At 33.3% G+C, this 17,200-nt stretch overlaps 2 protein-coding genes and 1 non-coding gene across 3 annotated transcripts; 2 read left to right on the top strand and 1 right to left on the bottom strand.

Moving 5' to 3' along the window:
* Window positions 1–5,393: 5,393 nt before the first annotated feature.
* Window positions 5,394–7,411, top strand: LOC137811330 (CURVATURE THYLAKOID 1D-like protein). Its single transcript, XM_068613023.2, has 5 exons — window positions 5,394–5,648; window positions 5,882–6,105; window positions 6,821–6,925; window positions 7,020–7,091; window positions 7,167–7,411. The coding sequence occupies exons 1-5, from the start codon at window positions 5,522–5,524 to the stop codon at window positions 7,236–7,238; spliced, it is 600 nt and encodes a 199-aa protein (XP_068469124.1). The 5' UTR covers window positions 5,394–5,521; the 3' UTR covers window positions 7,239–7,411.
* Window positions 6,293–6,386, top strand: LOC137813147 (small nucleolar RNA snoR128). The gene has a single exon (XR_011081381.1). It is a non-coding gene; the product is annotated as a small nucleolar RNA snoR128 (small nucleolar RNA).
* A 127-nt stretch (window positions 7,412–7,538) lies between the features above and the next one.
* On the bottom strand, window positions 7,539–8,642 carry LOC137811329 (uncharacterized). The gene has a single exon (XM_090298534.1). It carries the CDS (start codon window positions 8,308–8,310, stop codon window positions 7,675–7,677), a length of 636 nt encoding a protein of 211 aa, XP_090154660.1. The 5' UTR covers window positions 8,311–8,642; the 3' UTR covers window positions 7,539–7,674.
* Between the last annotated feature and the right edge of the window lie 8,558 nt (window positions 8,643–17,200).

The raw sequence follows: 17,200 nt of genomic DNA, 5'->3' as shown, positions 1-17,200 counted from the left end.
AGCAAACCACACTTACTCAAAACCAAATCACCACAAAACTTTAAGAAACAAGAAAAGACAAGCAAGAAAAGGTGTAACACAAGGAATAGCTACCCGAAGACTGTTGAGGGGCCAAAGGACAAGGTCCACACTCAAGAGGTGGATGGTGAGTCCTACCTGAACAAGTCGGCCCCAATGATCGGAACCCTCGATTCGGTCTGTCGACATCCTTTTACCGATTCCATAATCAAGGTACTATTGCCAGACAAGTGGAAGAACTTCAACATGCAGCTATATGATGGCACAACCGACTCGAACGAGTACATGGATGTGTACTCCACGCACAAGAGCCTTTACACCTCAGAGGACGTGGTCCTATGCCGAGTGTTCTCAACGTCGTTGAAGGGAGGAGCCTTGAGTTGGTTCACAAAGCTCCCTCCTAATTTTGTTGATAGCTTCGCAACACTAGTGTCTATTTTCGAGACATAGTTTGCCACCAGTCGGTGGCACCACCTGACCTCCATCGCTCTGGTTGGTATTCGCCAGGAGAAGGAAGAGTCGCTAAGAAAGTTCATCGATATGTTCAGAAAGGTAGTTATGAGCATCTGAAACCTGAGTCCTTATGTGGTTATGCATCACATGTTGACAGTCTATACAGATGTACCTTATCTACATGCTCCTACAAAAAAAGACAAGGAATGACAATTTGCAAATTTTGTGGATATTCTCAAAAGATTACAAATTAACATTCTGTTTACTAAAGCTTTAGAGCAGATGCCTACATATACTAAATTTATGAAAGAATTAATGACAAAGAAAAGAAAATTCAATGACCAAGAGATAGTTGATATTTTCTCTAATATTTTTTTTATATATTTACAGTAGATTTAACATTTTAGTAGCCTTTAAATTTGGCACCTACTTCATGATAAATGGATTTTGTTGTAATAAATAAACTTTAAATTACCTCTCATTACTAATATTTAGTCCAAACTAGAAAGTGCTAGCATTTTAAGAGACTTGTGGGAATGTAACTTTCAATTTTATATCGAACCAAATCTAATTTAAAATTAAACCACTTGTTAATAAAAGCAAATTTGGTCTTAGATTCAAACTACTTTTTTAAGAAATTTATGAAAAAAAATTGGATTTGGATTAAAGTGGACTTAAATTTAACTTTTTTCGTCCTTCTTTTAATACATGTTATATTATATAGGAGGAATGGAACTATTTTTTAAAATATTATATCACTGATAATTTTATATATAAAATTCATTTTAAACAAAAATTTAAATAATAATAAAATATCATTTTTTATATTTTAGTGTATTTTAAAAATACATATTACATCATTTTTTATTTATATAAATGAAATATAAAAAATATAAAATTAATATAAAATTCTGTATAAAAGATAAAAATATTCAAATCCATTGATTAGTTTCGAAAAAACATATTTTAATAAAAATATTAAACTATATAAAAATTCTTACAAATTATATATATATATATATAATACAAACAAATCTCCAGTTATGAATATGTTTTCCAATAGCTTTAATTTTTAACAACTTAATAATTTCGGTGTTGTTATTGATTAATTTTGGACAATTTCTTTTTAATTTTAATATTTCGGAGTAAAATGGTTTATTAAATACCTTTATTACTTTCCTACCATAATAATGATAAAGATTCTTAAAAATACTTCATCATTGAGATTAATGGTTCGTTTTGCCTTTTTTAATTCATCAAGAGCAGCAGCTTTGCTAGAAGAATGCTGTTTGGAAGAACCACTGCTGTAATATGAAGCCATGTATAAAAGAAAACAGCAAACAACAAAACAACAAACAAAGTTAAGAAAACAAAGTTAGCAAAAAGTAATTTGGTAGCAAACTGTCGAAGTGAATTTGGCTTAAGAAGTCACTCTCAAAGAAATAATGTCCCTGCACCAATCTGATCTTGAGGTCTTGGAATCCTCAAATGAAAGATGTCAAAGCAAGGCACACCAATCTCAAAGCCAACCACAACAAAACCAATGAAGCAATAAAGACAAACAAGAAAAGGTATAAGCAATGAAAGGCTATAACAAAAGGAAAACTAGATGTATGACAAACTCAAAGATTAATGAATAAAAGACAAGCAAGAAAATAAGGAACTCAATGAAAAAGTAGGCACACAAAAAAATACCTAAAGAAAAGCACTAGAGTAGATGAAGAAAACAAAAACAAGCTACTGGAAAATATTTTTTATGCAAACTGTGCTTGATGTTCACTGATTTAACTGGAATGATATAGAGCGAACTGGATTATGAAATTTAAACCACAGAAACTTCAAGATGTTAGCTCAATAATGGCACTGGAATTACTTAAAAACAGTAAGCCAATTAATTGAGATAAATTTTTCAAAATCGCTGCCAGATTACCGTATTTTTTTCGGCAGAATTGTACACTTTTTGTATTTTATTTATCAGTTTTTGTGTACTTTGAATTTTCGAGTACTTCTTTTTTCTATGCTTTTATAACACTTTGAAGAACACAAATCCAGAATTTCAGAATTTTCCAGTGAGTAAATCAATTGCAATAAGGAAAAACAGTAAGCACGTTTTCATAAAACAGAGGAATCCTAACAGGAATGAAAAACAGAATTAAGAACTAGCAAAGACATAATGGAAAATGATGTATAGGAACTTGTATAGGTCTAAAATACAAGTATGAACTCAATTCTAAACAGAAAATGTACAAAGGATCAAGATACAAATGCAGAAAACTGTATTACACCAAAGCAAGAAACAAAAAATGCAATAAAAGTACTACAAGAAGTGATGACATTCATGGAAAAACAAGACTATGACAAAACTTGTATGGATTCAAAAAAGGAAAAAACACAAACACTTGGTAGGCACAATTAAGAAAACAGCAAGAATACTCAATTATAATCCTAAAAACAGAAAAGAAACAACAAGAAGATAGAGCTCTTGAATTAAAGTGCAACACAACTCAAAAATTAAACAAGAACACACCTAAACTCATGATACCACATGATATGATTCCAATAGCAAGATATAGATGATTCTTTGACATTTTATGGAATCAACTTGAGTTGGAGAATGAATAGGCACTTTTAATAGAAATGGATCAATGTTCTATGTTTCAAGAACTCACCAAAACTTGCACCAAACACCAAACTCACATGGAAGACCCATTTCTTGCCAATTGAACCGATTAAATTGAACAAGAAAGTAAATGAACCGATTGAAACTCTAAAGAAAGCAATTGAACCGAACAAAACATGAAAGGGAGCTACTGAACTGAATTAAAACAATAAGAAATTGAAAAGAACCGAACCAAAATGCAAGAAAAGGAAGATGAACCGAATAAAAGAAACTACACTTGTTTTAGAGTTCATATGGACATGGAAATGGAAGAACTAAATGGAGAAGAGAGGAAACTTATGTGGATGAAGAACTTGATTGATGAACACGCCACTTGAAGTGTGATTGCTCCAAGATAAGTGTGAATTGCCGCCACTTGAGGGAACCAAGGCTCTCAAGATGAGACTAGGAAGAGGAGAAATCAAATCTCACTCACTCACTCAATCACCAAATTGGGAGAGTTTCTTTACTACAAATTCCAAATCTGAATTGTGAATGACCTAAGCCCTCCTTTTATAGGAGCAAGGTATGGTCATGAAGCTTACAACATAAGCTAACCAAAAGACTCTTCATATGTTACTTACTAATAACGCCTAAATGAAGCATGAAGAGTACTCTTCTAGAAAATTCTAAACTAATGCCTAAAGATGCTTTTACAAGAGAGGTATCTAAGGTTTTCCTCTAAGCACCTTTCCTAAAAACTATGTATTTAAACATTCTATATTATTTACAAATTTAGACTAGAAGGAAGAACTTCAAATGTGTAGGTGAATGACCTCTCCCTTCATTAATAAAAGCCTCCTTTATTTGATTCTCATCATTACTGGTTCAAAATTTCATTCTCTAATGCAACAATCTCCTTAGTAAAATTGAAAGCCATCTAACAATCATGAAAAAATAACAATTTTTTTTTCTAGAAACTTATTTACACTAATGAGAAAGACCAATGTAATTTGTGTATAATAATCCTAATTATGTGAAAATAATTTTAGTTAACTATACGGATTAAGAGTCTAAGTTGTCGTTGAACTAAAAACACAAACAATTTTGTTAGGAATTAAGAGTACTCAAACTTTTTTTAAGGCTTAAAAATGGAGATTAAAATAAAATAAGGAACTATTTCCTTTAGTACTTTTTACTATATTACAGCTTGGTTCCCTTTAGTTTCTAATTCGCTTTTTGGTATCCAATTTTGTCTAATTGAACTTTATACTTATAAGTAGGAAATTCAATTATTAGCAGTAATTTATTAGTTCAAATATTATTTTTTAATTCTGTGTGTAAATAATAAATAAAAATGATGAAAAATTAACATTTAGTAGGTATAAAATTGATGGATTTTCCTAATTTAGGTGACAATTATTAATACAATAATAAATATTCAGTAGTTGAAGTGTACATGAAAAATTAACTTGAATATTTTACATTGTTACAACTGTGGATAGTACTGATAAAAAGAAGTATGGGTATTGGATTATGATACAGAATATAATCGATTAAAAATATAATAAGTAATTAAAAAAATATGCAAGCAGAAATAAAAAAAATCATTAATTATTTTTAATGAAAATATTTTTTCAGCATTGCTAATTTGCAACAAACTTTTAAAAGGCTTTTTTTTTTAAAATTATAATCCCGTTACTACACATGGCATATATATGGATTCAAATATAAATTATTTTGATTTTCAACCACCCTTCACTTACCCAATCCCAAATAGTTATTTAGGTTTTTCTTTTGACGGGGTACAAAAATAAAAAAAAGTGGAAAAATAATTTAAACTGTCCATAAAATAGTCGAGGGAAATACTCATTTATGAAATAAAAGATTAAAATAGATAATGAGTATGTGACCGAAAATAGAGAGAGTAAATAAAAAATATCTTCAGAAAATATTTTGCAAAATGTGAAAATAAATATATTTGTTTAAACAAGAAAAATATAAAATATGATAATTTAAAAAAAAAAATTTATCTAGATATTAATTTATATAGATGAAAAAAAATTGGGGAGTCGCTACTGTTAATTTTTTCTAAGTATAATTTAATTATGTTTTTAGTTTATATGATTTTTTTATCATTTAAAGAAAAAATTAAATTTAGTTATTGAAATTTAATACTAAATCACTTTTAGAAACATGTACTGTAATTATATATATTTTTTCATTTCAAAGGATTAAAATAAATTGTTTTAAATGTAAAGGAATAAAATCAGAATTATTCCAAAGTTTAAAAAGTAAAAGCATAATTAGATAAAGGAAAATCATAAAATAAAATAAAAAGAAACAGAGAAATGGAAAAGAGAAACGAAAACCCTAGAGGCAACATTTTGTATAAAAGGAAGCATTGTATCCCTAAAACCTCATCGCATTCTTCAAATCAGAAGAATAACAATGGGGTTTTGTACAGTTCAGTCTATCCCTCTCTCGAAACTTCCTAACGCCTCCCCTTTTCTTCCTAAACCCTCTCTTCTTTCTCACAGACTAACCCCTCTCCCTCCCACCGCCGCACTATTATCTCGTACGTTTTTTTTTTTCCTTTCAATTTCTTATTCAATGAACAAAACCCTACCGTTGTATTTTTTGTGTGTGTGTTCTTTAATAGTTCTGTTTTAGTTTTGATTAAATTGTTCTCTTCGTTTGTTTTATGGCGTTATTTGTGTCACTTTTGTGGAGCCATTGGTGTGAATCTGTTTTAGTACTGCAACTGCATATTTCTGATTTTTGTTCTTGTTGGATTTTGTGACATGGCAGGATCGATTTTGTTGAGAAATTTGTCGCCGAGGGCTACGCCTTCTGAAGAAAGATCCAGTGGGGCTAGTGACTTTTTCAGTGAGAAACGCGATGGTTTGATAACCGTGGAGGATGTTAAAGCCGATGATAAAAATGAGTTTGATAAAACGGTGAACGAAGACAGAAAGGAAGAGTTACCTGACGAAGGACTGGGTTTGTCTTTTGATTTGCTGGATAAGTTCAATGTAAGTGTCACTTTAACCACCTTTTCTATTAAGCTTTTATTATCTTTTTAGCTATGTATTTGATTGTTCAAGGCGCATGTTTTATTTTGTATGCCTGTTTAGATTTGTTTGCAATTCAAATACTTAATTTGGGGGTTTAGGGCACATGTTCCCCCTGATTAGATTTGTTTCTTTTTCTAACATGGAGTTGCTATGATGATAATCCAGTTTATTGATGGCATTTACAAAATGCTTGATGATTCTTCGGCAATCTTGTCGAATCTGAGCGGTTAGCTGAGCAACTCTATACGTTTACCTTTTTTATTTTTATTCATTGGTCTTTTGGTTTTACATCAAATTTGGAAAATGAATTTCTGAGTAGGTGTTGTGTTTTTTTCCCTGCTATCAAGAGTCTGTTTCTACTTCTTCAGTTTTTTTTAGTTCAAATATTTTATTACACATCGAATTCACATCCTTACCTAAGAACTGTTTGAAAATTATTTGTCTGAAGGGACCATCAATATGTGGGTTTCTTCGGATATTGATTTTAAAATCAACTATATAGCATCATTATTGTCTGGTGCTTCTGATAACGGATTGCTTTCGTTTACCACTCATGGAAAGAAGGTCGACAGTAAATCTTGCTGTCTGCATTACTGATTTGCCATTAAAATTATTAAGACTTGGTTTTAATGTGTATTATAAATCTAACTGCCCTCCTTGTTGCCTCTAACAGTTTGACAGAAATGACACTGGTTCCATTTTCCTGTATGGAGGTGGTGTCTTGGCGACTCTGTGGCTAACATCCGCCGTTGTTGGTGCAATTGATTCTATCCCATTGGTGTGTATCATTCAATGTTCATGTAAACTTTTTCACAAACCCAAAGCCAACTCTTTCAAATGCCTGACATTTTTTGTTCATTATTATGGCACAGTTTCCCAAGTTGCTGGAAGTTGTCGGGCTCGCATATACCGTATGGTTCACTTCCCGTTATCTGCTTTTCAAGGTACTAATTTCACTAAGTTTGATTGATATGTGCATCTTGGTTCTTCCCAGATTAATTAAATTTGTTAACGTGCAGCAAAATAGAGATGAACTGGCTACTAAAATAGAGGAGCTCAAGGAGCAAATTTTTGGTTCAGAATATAATTGATTTTCCCGAACGGATGAAACATTTGTATTGCCACTTAAACATGACTGTACAGTAACAGTTACTTCTGGTTTAGTTAAGGGAATCTGATATTAGTCTGCCCCGTACTGAGCCTTTCCTCTATAATTAGTATTGGTTGAGAATTAAAAATATAGCCATGGCACAGTTTTCTCGTAGTGAATATGCAATAAGTTCTTACAAGTTGTCTGCATCCATCTGCAACAAATACACGTCGTAATAATAGTCATCGTTTCATAATGAAATATGGCATCTGCTGAGCGTTCTTCCATCTCCTCTGTATCATATACGAACATCGGTGGATCATATTCAATAAATAATGAAAAGTCATTTTACAATAATTAAAACTAAAATAGTTGTCTAAAAGAAAAAATAGTCCACAAAATATCTAAATATCCATTGATCTAAACCACAAAAATTATTACAAAGGAGATGACCTTGCGTACAAAGGTTGAATAATATCATCATCTGCATCTTGTGTGGCACCGCGGGTGCGCATTTGAACCAGGAGATCAGAAATGGAACGTATGTTGAGAAGCAAATAGCAGAATAACGCGGCAATTGGAGCTAACTTTAGGCTCATCTTAATCAATGTCGCCAAGAAACATCCAACCAAGAAGTTAGTCACACCAACTTCGAATTCAAGTTGGAGTTGTCTAGACAAGCTCAAAGCCATCAAGGCAAACGCCACAGTGGAAGTGAGGTTCATCGTTTTGCCATACCCGTTCTTCAATTTCTCTTCTTCGTAGTGCTCTTCCAAAATCGAAAACAGAGAGGTAAGCATTAAGACCACAAAACTCACATGTGCTTTCAACAACAAACTTTTCCCATGTCTCCATGTGCATCTTGGAACAAACAGCATCAAGATAGATAAAAGTGAGCTTACGACACTGTACACCACGATCTTCAGCGTGTTCCATTGTCCGAACAAGCCTTTGAAAGAAGGGCTGAGGGCGTAACAAGTGAACCCCACTATGCTTGACACACAGCCTGTGAATCTCCATAGCAAAGGGTGGATTTTTGATACAGAGTTTTGGAAGGCCTCACTATTTATCATTGTTACTGTGAGGAAGGATACTAAGTTCAAACGGAAGACATGAAGAGAGTGTTAGGATAGAAATTAGGGGTAGAATTTAAAGTTGAATTAACAGTTAGGACAGGGACACTCTTGGACGAAGTCAGGGTTAATACGTGTGGGGCAGGCTAGGAAAATGGCTGGAAGATGTGTTGGCGACTATAAACCAGAAGAACATATATTAAGATTTAACCATTATCTTTATTGTTTGATTATTGGTTATATATTTAGGGTAGGATATAAGTTACCTGATACATTTTTATCATAATGTCTTATATATATGTCTTTTATGTAAAATATTTTTTAGCGTTCAAGTTCAAGTTTTTTTTTTCTCTTGTCTCTTCTTGTTCTTCTAAAGCTTTTCCAAGTCCTCCCATATCATTTTCAGTTATCTTTGTTGCCTAGGTACGTTATCCGTTGGGAAAAATGGGAAATTTTCCCACTAAAACAAAACCCTAACAGAGCTACCCGACAAATAATATTGAATAAATAAAGCGGAATAATAAAAGAGATACTTCCCAAACAATGAACCCACCGATGTGGAACTTGGGATTAAGCCAAAATCAACAAATCTCCACCTTGGCTTAATTTCAAGTCCCACCTAAAACAAATCTTCTCACAACATAACAAAAACAAACTTTACAGTGCTTCAAATTTGCGCCTCCGGGCGCCAACTTCAAATGTGAAAAATATTAACCAAGTCTAAACAATATTCAAACTTGGCCCTTGTAACCACCTTGCCTTGTAGCGAACATCTTCTTTATTAGAAAATTATTCTTTCTTTGCAAATACCCATTTGCACCCAATTGCCTTCTTACCTTTTGGTAATTGTGCCAACTTCCACGTCTTGTTCTTCTTCAAAGACTGCATCTCCTCTTCCATCGCACCCGCCCAATTACCACTCTCTGAACTCAGAATGGCTTCTGGGTAAGTGGATGGAATGTCATCAACAACTGGAAGTGCATAGGCAACCATATCCATGAAACGAGCAGGCTTCTGAATATCTCGTCTCTGTCTTCTAACTGCAATTGGCGCTGATTGTTGTTGAGATTCTTGGGTAGGAACCTCTTCCTCATCTGACTCTTCTTCTGCCATAGGAGAGTCACTTATGGTATTTCGTGTTGGGATCACCACTGTCGGCTCAAACTCCACCTGCTTCCGGGCACACTCCACCTGTTGCGGAGTACTATCAGCTCCTTCTGGATTTACCTTCTTTAACATGGCAGATTCATCAAAGGTAACATCCCTGCTGATAATCGTCTTCTTTGCCTCTAGACACCACAAACGGTATCCCTTCACTCCAGGACTAAAGCCCATGAAAAGAGCCTTCTTTGCCCGTGGATCCAACTTTGATTTAATCACTTGATAATATGCAATAGAACCAAAAACATGCAAAGAATCATAATCAGTTGCAGGTTTTCCAGACCATACCTCTAACGGGGTTTTTCCATCTATAGCAGATGATGGCAAACGATTGACGAGATGTTGAACGTATGTCACAGCCTCTGCCCAAAACTCTCTGCCTAACTCAGCATTAGACAACATACAACGAACTTTCTCCACAAGTATCTTGTTCATACGCTCTGACACCCCATTCTGCTGTGGTGTTTTTCTAACAGTGAAGTGCCGAACTATGCCACAATCTTGGCATACCTTCAGGAACGGATCACTCTTGTATTCTCCTCCATTGTCGGTTCGGAGAACCTTAATCTTCCTTCCTGTCTGGTTTTCAACTTCATCTTTCCACTTAAGGAAAATTTCAAGCACATCATTTTTGTTCTTCATAGTAAACACCCAAACTCTCCTGGAAAAATCATCCACAAAAGTGACAAAATAATGCCTACCTCCGATTGACGGAGTCTTGGCAGGTCCCCACACATCTGAATGCACATAATCCAGAATACCCTTGGTATTGTGAATTGCAGTGCCAAACTTCACTCTTCGTTGTTTTCCCAGAACACAATGCTCACAAAATTCAAGTTTGCAAGCCTTCGTACCTTTCAACAATCCCTGCTTGGTAAGAATTTGCAAGGATTTCTCTCCAGCATGTCCCAACCTCATATGCCACAACTTTGTTGCCTCAGCATCCTTCTTAGAGCTAGAAGTTGCTGCCGCTACTGTCCCCACCACTGTACTACCTTGATAGTAATACAAATTGTTCTTCATCACGCCTTTCAACATCACCAGTGCTCCTGAAGTTGCTTTAAGAATTCCATCTCGCATCGTCACGACTAGGCCTTTAGATTCTAAAGCCCCCAATGAGATGAGATTCTTCTTCAACTTTGGCACGTACCGTACATCCCGCAAAATTCTGGTGGATCCATCATGATTCTGCAGCTTGATTGAACCTATCCCAGCTGTCTTACATGGATTATCATTACCCATGTAAACAACCCCGCCATCAAGTTCTTGAAATTCAAAGAACCAATCCCGAATTGGACACATATGATAGGTACAACCTGAATCCAATATCCACTCATCTGGATACGATGATGCTGAAAGCGAGACAATTAAAGAGATATCTGATTCCACATCACTTTTGCATTCTGCAACATTTGCATCTTGCGGAACCTTCTCTTTCTTCTGCAGTTTTGGACAGTCTTTCTTTCAGTGTCCTTTCTCATGACAGAAAGCACACTCATCTTTGGCAACGGCTCGACCTTTAGACTTAGACATCCCTCTTCTCTCCTTTGTTTGGCTTTGCTGACGACCTCTTGCCACCAATGCTTCTTCTGATGTCGTTGATTTGGTTTTCATCTTATCCTGCTTTCTCAATTCATGACTATATAAAGCAGAACAAACAGCATCTAACGACACATTCTCCTTCCCGTGAAGGAGCGTAGTCTCCAAATGTTCAAATTCATCAGGAAGAGATGATAACAACATCAAAGCCACATCCTCATCCTCAAACTTCACATCTAAATTCAACAGGTCTGTTACTAATTGATTAAACATAGTGATGTGTGCATTCATAGTAGTACCTTGTTGGTAGTCAAATCGGAACAACCTTTTCTTCATCAGGAGCTTGTTCTGACCACTCTTCTTCAGAAACTTGTCCTCCAATGCCTTCCACAGTTTGTGTGCAGAAGTCTCGTTTTTTACAGAGTACTTCTGCTCTCTGGACAGGCAGGATCGAATAGTTCCGCATGCCAACCGGTTGATGATGCTCCAATCTTTCTCCTCTACCTCTTTTGGTTTCTCTCCTTCAATAGCAATATCAAGACCCTGCTGAAAAAGAGAGTCCAAGACCTCTCCTTGCCACATGCCAAAATGTCCAGTGCCATCAAATATTTCCACCGCCAATTTCAAGGTGGACACCAGGAACCTCGACCATGATGAAGAGGAGCCCGACACTCTGGATACATCCTTGGCTTCTTCTTCTTGATTTGCCATTACAAACTCAAAATATAATATTCAATATTACAAATAATTTCAAACAACCCAAGGCGAACCTTCGGCTCTTGATACCACTTGTTGGGAAAAACGGGAAATTTTCCCACTAAAATAAAACCCTAACAGAGCTACCCGACAAATAATATTGAATAAATAAAGCGGAATAATAAAAGAGATAAAGAGGAAAAAACACACCCGAAAATTGTTAACGGAGTTCGGCCTGTTTAGCCTAATCTCCGAGCACAACAAAAACAACTCACTTTTATTATTATGAGAGAAGATATTACAGTGAAGGAGAAGAGTTTAATTTATAACCCTCAAACCTCCTTCCCAAACAATGAACCCACCGATGTGGGACTTGGGATTAAGCCAAAATCAACATTATCATGACTTCATCTTCTTCATTTTCTGTTTACCTTTATGAAGTTGTAGAAAAGTTTGTTTCTTCCTTTAATGTTGAATTTGATAAAATGAGTGAGTTTATCATGGTGGAGGCCTATGAACCTAGAGAGAGAGTCTATGTGAAACTCAAAATCAATGTGGAAGATTTTACATTTGTATATGATTTTTTCTACAACTATTTTGATATTTTTATTTCCTTTCTCCCTTCGAGAGAGTTGAATGCTGAGGACCATGAAGTCAAATACTTTGTAAATACTAATTTCACTATTAATAAATTTATGTATCTTTATCTATTAAAACATTATTCAAAAGTCAGTTGGGTGTTCTATGAATGGTGCTCAATATGGTTCTTTGTTCACAATTTATAATAAAAAATTTAAGAATTTGTTTTTAAGCATACTAGAAAAAAATTGTTTTCTATTCTTCCTCTCAATTCTCCTTATACAACAAAGATATGCTAAAAGTTAAGGATCAAGTATCTTCTTAATGCCAAAGATAAGATAAACATCAAGATCTTAAAGAATCTCCCAAGATTCCTAAGCAACAAAGGTCTTTTTAATGTGCTCCTTGTTGAGGACCTTGTTGCCCTTTTCTTGGTTAAGACTCATATTTTTAGCTTTTTCTTGCTTAACACTTTTATTTTTGGCTTAGTCTTGTTTCTATGAAGAATTCATGGGAAAGACTTTGATTGCAAGAAGCTTTGAGCTAACATGGGCGCTTACATGGGCGCTTTTGCCGTTACAAGGACATCTTGGTTGATCTTCAGAGGGAGTTTGCATGTAGCTTCAACCTCTACATCAACCTAACTACAACTGTCCCAACTGCAATGACACCTATGACAACTACCTTGATGAACCCGTAAGTAATATTTATTGGTGTTCAAACACAAAGTCAAATGTTTATGTTAAGCCTCATTCGTTGTCAATGCCATTATTAAAACGTTATACGATTTATCTCTCTTTAAACTGTCTATCACCCTTTAAATGATCTCTCTTAATACGAGAGTCTATGGATTTTGATGATAATAAACATTATAAGATGTGTTGAAAAGTTTAACAAAAATTTACTAAGTATGCATATTTAGTTAAAGATTCATTAAAGATTTTCTAAATTGTTTAAACCGTCAAACAAACTAATTAAATAATCATTTATCTTTGTCTCACACATTTTCAATAATATAATATTCAAAATAATAGAATAATGTTATTAGTCAAATTAGTATAAAAATGTTATCATCTTCTTAAAAACCCTTTTTTATTTATTAATTTTGTACACGTTTTTGTTTTAATTATGCTTTTGTCAAGTTTTACAGAAAAAATCTTCTTAAGTTTATTAATCATACAAATATTTTAAAATGCCCATTTCCTTACACTGAGGACAACAACAAAACAGGGATAATGAGAGAAAGAACTTCAATATTATAAAAATATAGAATGTATTTGGATTTAATAAAGAACTAGTTATTCACATTAATACTGTTCAATACTACACAATTTTGATAATATTAAAATTGAGAAATAATATACCGTTTTTATTTATAATTTTTAAGTCTTATTTTGATAATTTTTTAAGTAGTAATATTAAATATTATATTATTATTTATATATTTTTTAAAAGCTTTAAATTTTTTTTACCAAAAATAAGAATTAAAATGAATTATTTTATAAATATATAATTTCATTTGAATTAAAGTTTAAATAAGTTTTAATCATCACTGTATCATCGATATTTGAAATCAAACGTGAATAAACATTTCTAGTATCATGTTTCCATCTTTAATCACTCCAAGTCTGTGAAATCGATAAAGAAGTCTTCCATAGGTTCAGCGTAGTCTTCAAAATAGCCACCAAGATAATCATCATCATCAGTATCGTCCTTATCTTGGTCGTGAGATTCAGTATCGTCGTCATCTGCATGTTGTGCGGCGCTACGTGCACGCATTCCAAACAAGAAATCAGAAATGGAACGAACATTCAGAAGCAGATAGCAGAATAATGCGGCAATTGGAGCTAGCTTTATGCTCATCTTCATCAATGTCACCAACAAACATCCAACCAAGAAGTTACTCACACCAACTTCGAATCCAAGTTGGAGTTGTCTCGACAAGCTCAAAGCCATCAAGGCAAACGCCCCAGTGGAAGTCAGGTTCATCGTTTTCCCATACCCCTTCTTCACTTTCCCTTCTTCCAAGTGCTCTTCCAAAATCGACCACAGAGAGGTAAGCTGCGGAGTGACTGGGTAACAAGTTTTCAACCAAGAAAAACCTTACCTAGCCTAAACTAGCTTCTGTCAACTATATCTCCAAGAATCCTCCAAGAAAGCTTGAAGAGCCCTGAAAGAATCAACACAAGAATCTTTAAACCTTTGGCCAAACCTTGCCTCAACTAACATTTTCCCTACCTAAAAGTACATCAAGATCTTGCCCAAGCTTGAGAGGAACATCCTTAACTTCCAGAACCATGAGGTTCATAATGTAAAAAATTATGTTCTTAAAATAAACCAATTTTAAATACGTATACTAAAATGTGTTAGGATTTTTGTTAGGTTGAATGGAGGTGATTCAAGTCGTTTAACATGTGATCTAAGTTTTATCCTAAGAATTATTTGTACGGAATAACAAGAAATGAAGAATTAATTTTGTTGTGAAAACCAGAACTGCTCAATTTCACAGAAAAAAATCGTATTATTCCTGTGATTGTTTTCCCCCCTATCTTTATAGTGTGCATTGTTCCTCTATTAATTTCCTGCAGGATTACTGGTGTTCCCAATTCATCTGTAAAAATTTCTGACTATAAAAATGTTTGTGTGTTGTGTACAAACATCCAGCAATGCATGGTAGCTAGCTATAGTACTAGTTTAGATTTCTTGACTGGGAATTGAAATGAAGTATTAATCTTAGGCTAGGGAGGGTGTGTTGAAAAAGATTGAGAATCAAGTTCTCCAGTTGTTTGCTTCTGTCTTTCACTCTTTAGAATTACAAATTACTATATACATGAACCAGCGGCAGGATTACTCGTCTCTGTTATATAATCTTTTGCACAATCTGTAAAGTTCTGACTTCTGAGACATTATTAAATTAATTTTAATTTGTTTCATGTTAATAACCGTATTCATTATATTTTAAAAAATAATACACAAACTATTAATTATCCATAAAGTTAAACAAATGAATTTGATCCAATCTGATTTCTGTGTGTGTTTTTATAATAAATAGATTTACATGTAGAGGATGATATGTTGTGTAAATGACCCCTACTTGTAGTTTATCAAACAGAATAGGTGAAGAAAAAAGACAGTAGTAAGAAACAGATATGTTTCTGATGGCAAGCTGATGAACCGTGTAACTCTTTTGACTCACTACCAGAAGATATATTTATAAGTTTCTTTGGAACAAAATCACGATATAGGAATTGTATTAGAAAATGTAGTTAAAACAGAAGAGTTACAAAGATTTTATAATTTGATATTGTTGAAGATTTCATATTGATTTAAATGTGAAAAAACTTATTTTATAAACTAATTTAATAAGATTCAACTACTTTTAAAATTAAGTCCGTTTTATAAGTGTACTAAAGGCGGTGAATTAGTTTCATATAGTTGTAAATAATTCTATGCTAGATTTTCAGAATTCAAGAGAAGCCATAAAGTACGTATAAATTTAAGGCTATAATTCTTACAAATATACTGCTATATATAAGCTTTTTTACAAATATATTGCTATCTGTTCTTGTATAATGACTTCAAACACTGATATTTTATTATATTTTCAACATTTTTTGTTATTTGGTAAATCTCATAAGGATCATAATTCCATCCTCTCCATTGTACCTGCACAAGACTTCCTTTAATCTTGATGCAGTTTATGTGCTCACTGCTCAACGATATAATGTGCTCTTATTTTGTATTACTTCTTAGTTGAGTCTAAGGTGGAGTTGATATCAACCTGATATATGAGAATTTAGATACAATATAAGCTTTGTGAACGGCTGGAATGATGCATAACATATATGGAGAGGACATAACCATTGAACAATTCTCTTTTTATTGGACTGTTGAATATAATATGTTGTTGGCTTCATTCTCTTTACTTGTGTTTTAGCAGAGTGGTTAAACTTGGGGAAAATACTAGTTAATGCACAAGAATATACTCCTAATTGACTCTAAAATGTTTCAGCTCCATTAGTCCTAGCACGCAAAAATAAGTAATTACCAAATTTCTCTGACATTTTTCTTCGTATGATTTCTAAATCCGTTGAGTGACACTCTTAACACCCAAAATATGTGCAGAAATGTTCAGTCTCATGGTCTTTTTTTCTGTGGAATATAGTATACTTTTTTGAGATAGAGTTAGAAATTATATAGATTATGTCTCTTAAAGCCTTCATGCAGATATGAACCAGCCTAGTTTGGTTCTAGTAGAATGAATAGGTTAATTACCATTAGGTGATTGACCAAAGCACGAATATCTTCATAGATATATCAAATTTAATACGAAACAAAATGGACATTTATCTAACTAATAACCAAAAAAAAAAAAATTAAAGTAGAAAAATCTTCAAAATTTTCTAAATTTGAGAAATAAAAATTCACCGTCCAAAAATGTTTTTACTATGAAAGTAAGATTATAATATTTGTTTCTCTCACTTTAAAAGTAACACTTAATATCATCCAACAAGGATGAAATACAATATCTTTCTAGCATCTCACTAAGATTTTTAATTTCACTATGGTGGATATCAACTTTCTCATTACTCTCTATGTTTATGGTAGATATCAACTCTCTATTACTCTATATTGTTCTTTTCGTTTGCTTGTTTTTCTCTTCCTCACAAATTTCTTTTATATACTTTATATAGTGTTAAGTCACGTGTTTAAGAATTTTGTCACTTATTCCTTTTATGTTTTGTTAATGTTCGATTGAGTCAAAGTAGTGTTTCTTGATTTCGGGAGTTAGTTATTTTCTTTCTTTTAACCGTGAGTTTCTTTGCTTATTTTTTGAGATCCAATCTTTGTTTCAACTATGATTAAGGATCATGGATATTAGTATTTAAGTTTTGAAGTGTTTTAAAATAAATTG

The sequence above is a fragment of the Phaseolus vulgaris genome, chromosome 2 (assembly GCF_051622355.1).
Source record: "Phaseolus vulgaris cultivar YP4 chromosome 2, ASM5162235v1, whole genome shotgun sequence".
Classification (NCBI taxonomy): domain Eukaryota; kingdom Viridiplantae; phylum Streptophyta; class Magnoliopsida; order Fabales; family Fabaceae; genus Phaseolus; species Phaseolus vulgaris.
The sequence above is the reverse complement of the archived record's forward strand: the minus strand, read 5'-3'. Positions and strand labels throughout refer to the sequence as shown.

Coding starts and splice junctions, on each gene's coding strand:
- LOC137811329 (XM_090298534.1), bottom strand. CDS start 8,310: ATGATAAATAGTGAGGCCTTCCAAAACTCTGTATCAAAAATCCACCCT.
- LOC137811330 (XM_068613023.2), top strand. CDS start 5,522: ATGGGGTTTTGTACAGTTCAGTCTATCCCTCTCTCGAAACTTCCTAAC. Junction 5,649..5,881: donor CACCGCCGCACTATTATCTC/GTACGTTTTTTT, acceptor GTGACATGGCAG/GATCGATTTTGTTGAGAAAT. Junction 6,106..6,820: donor ATTTGCTGGATAAGTTCAAT/GTAAGTGTCACT, acceptor TGCCTCTAACAG/TTTGACAGAAATGACACTGG.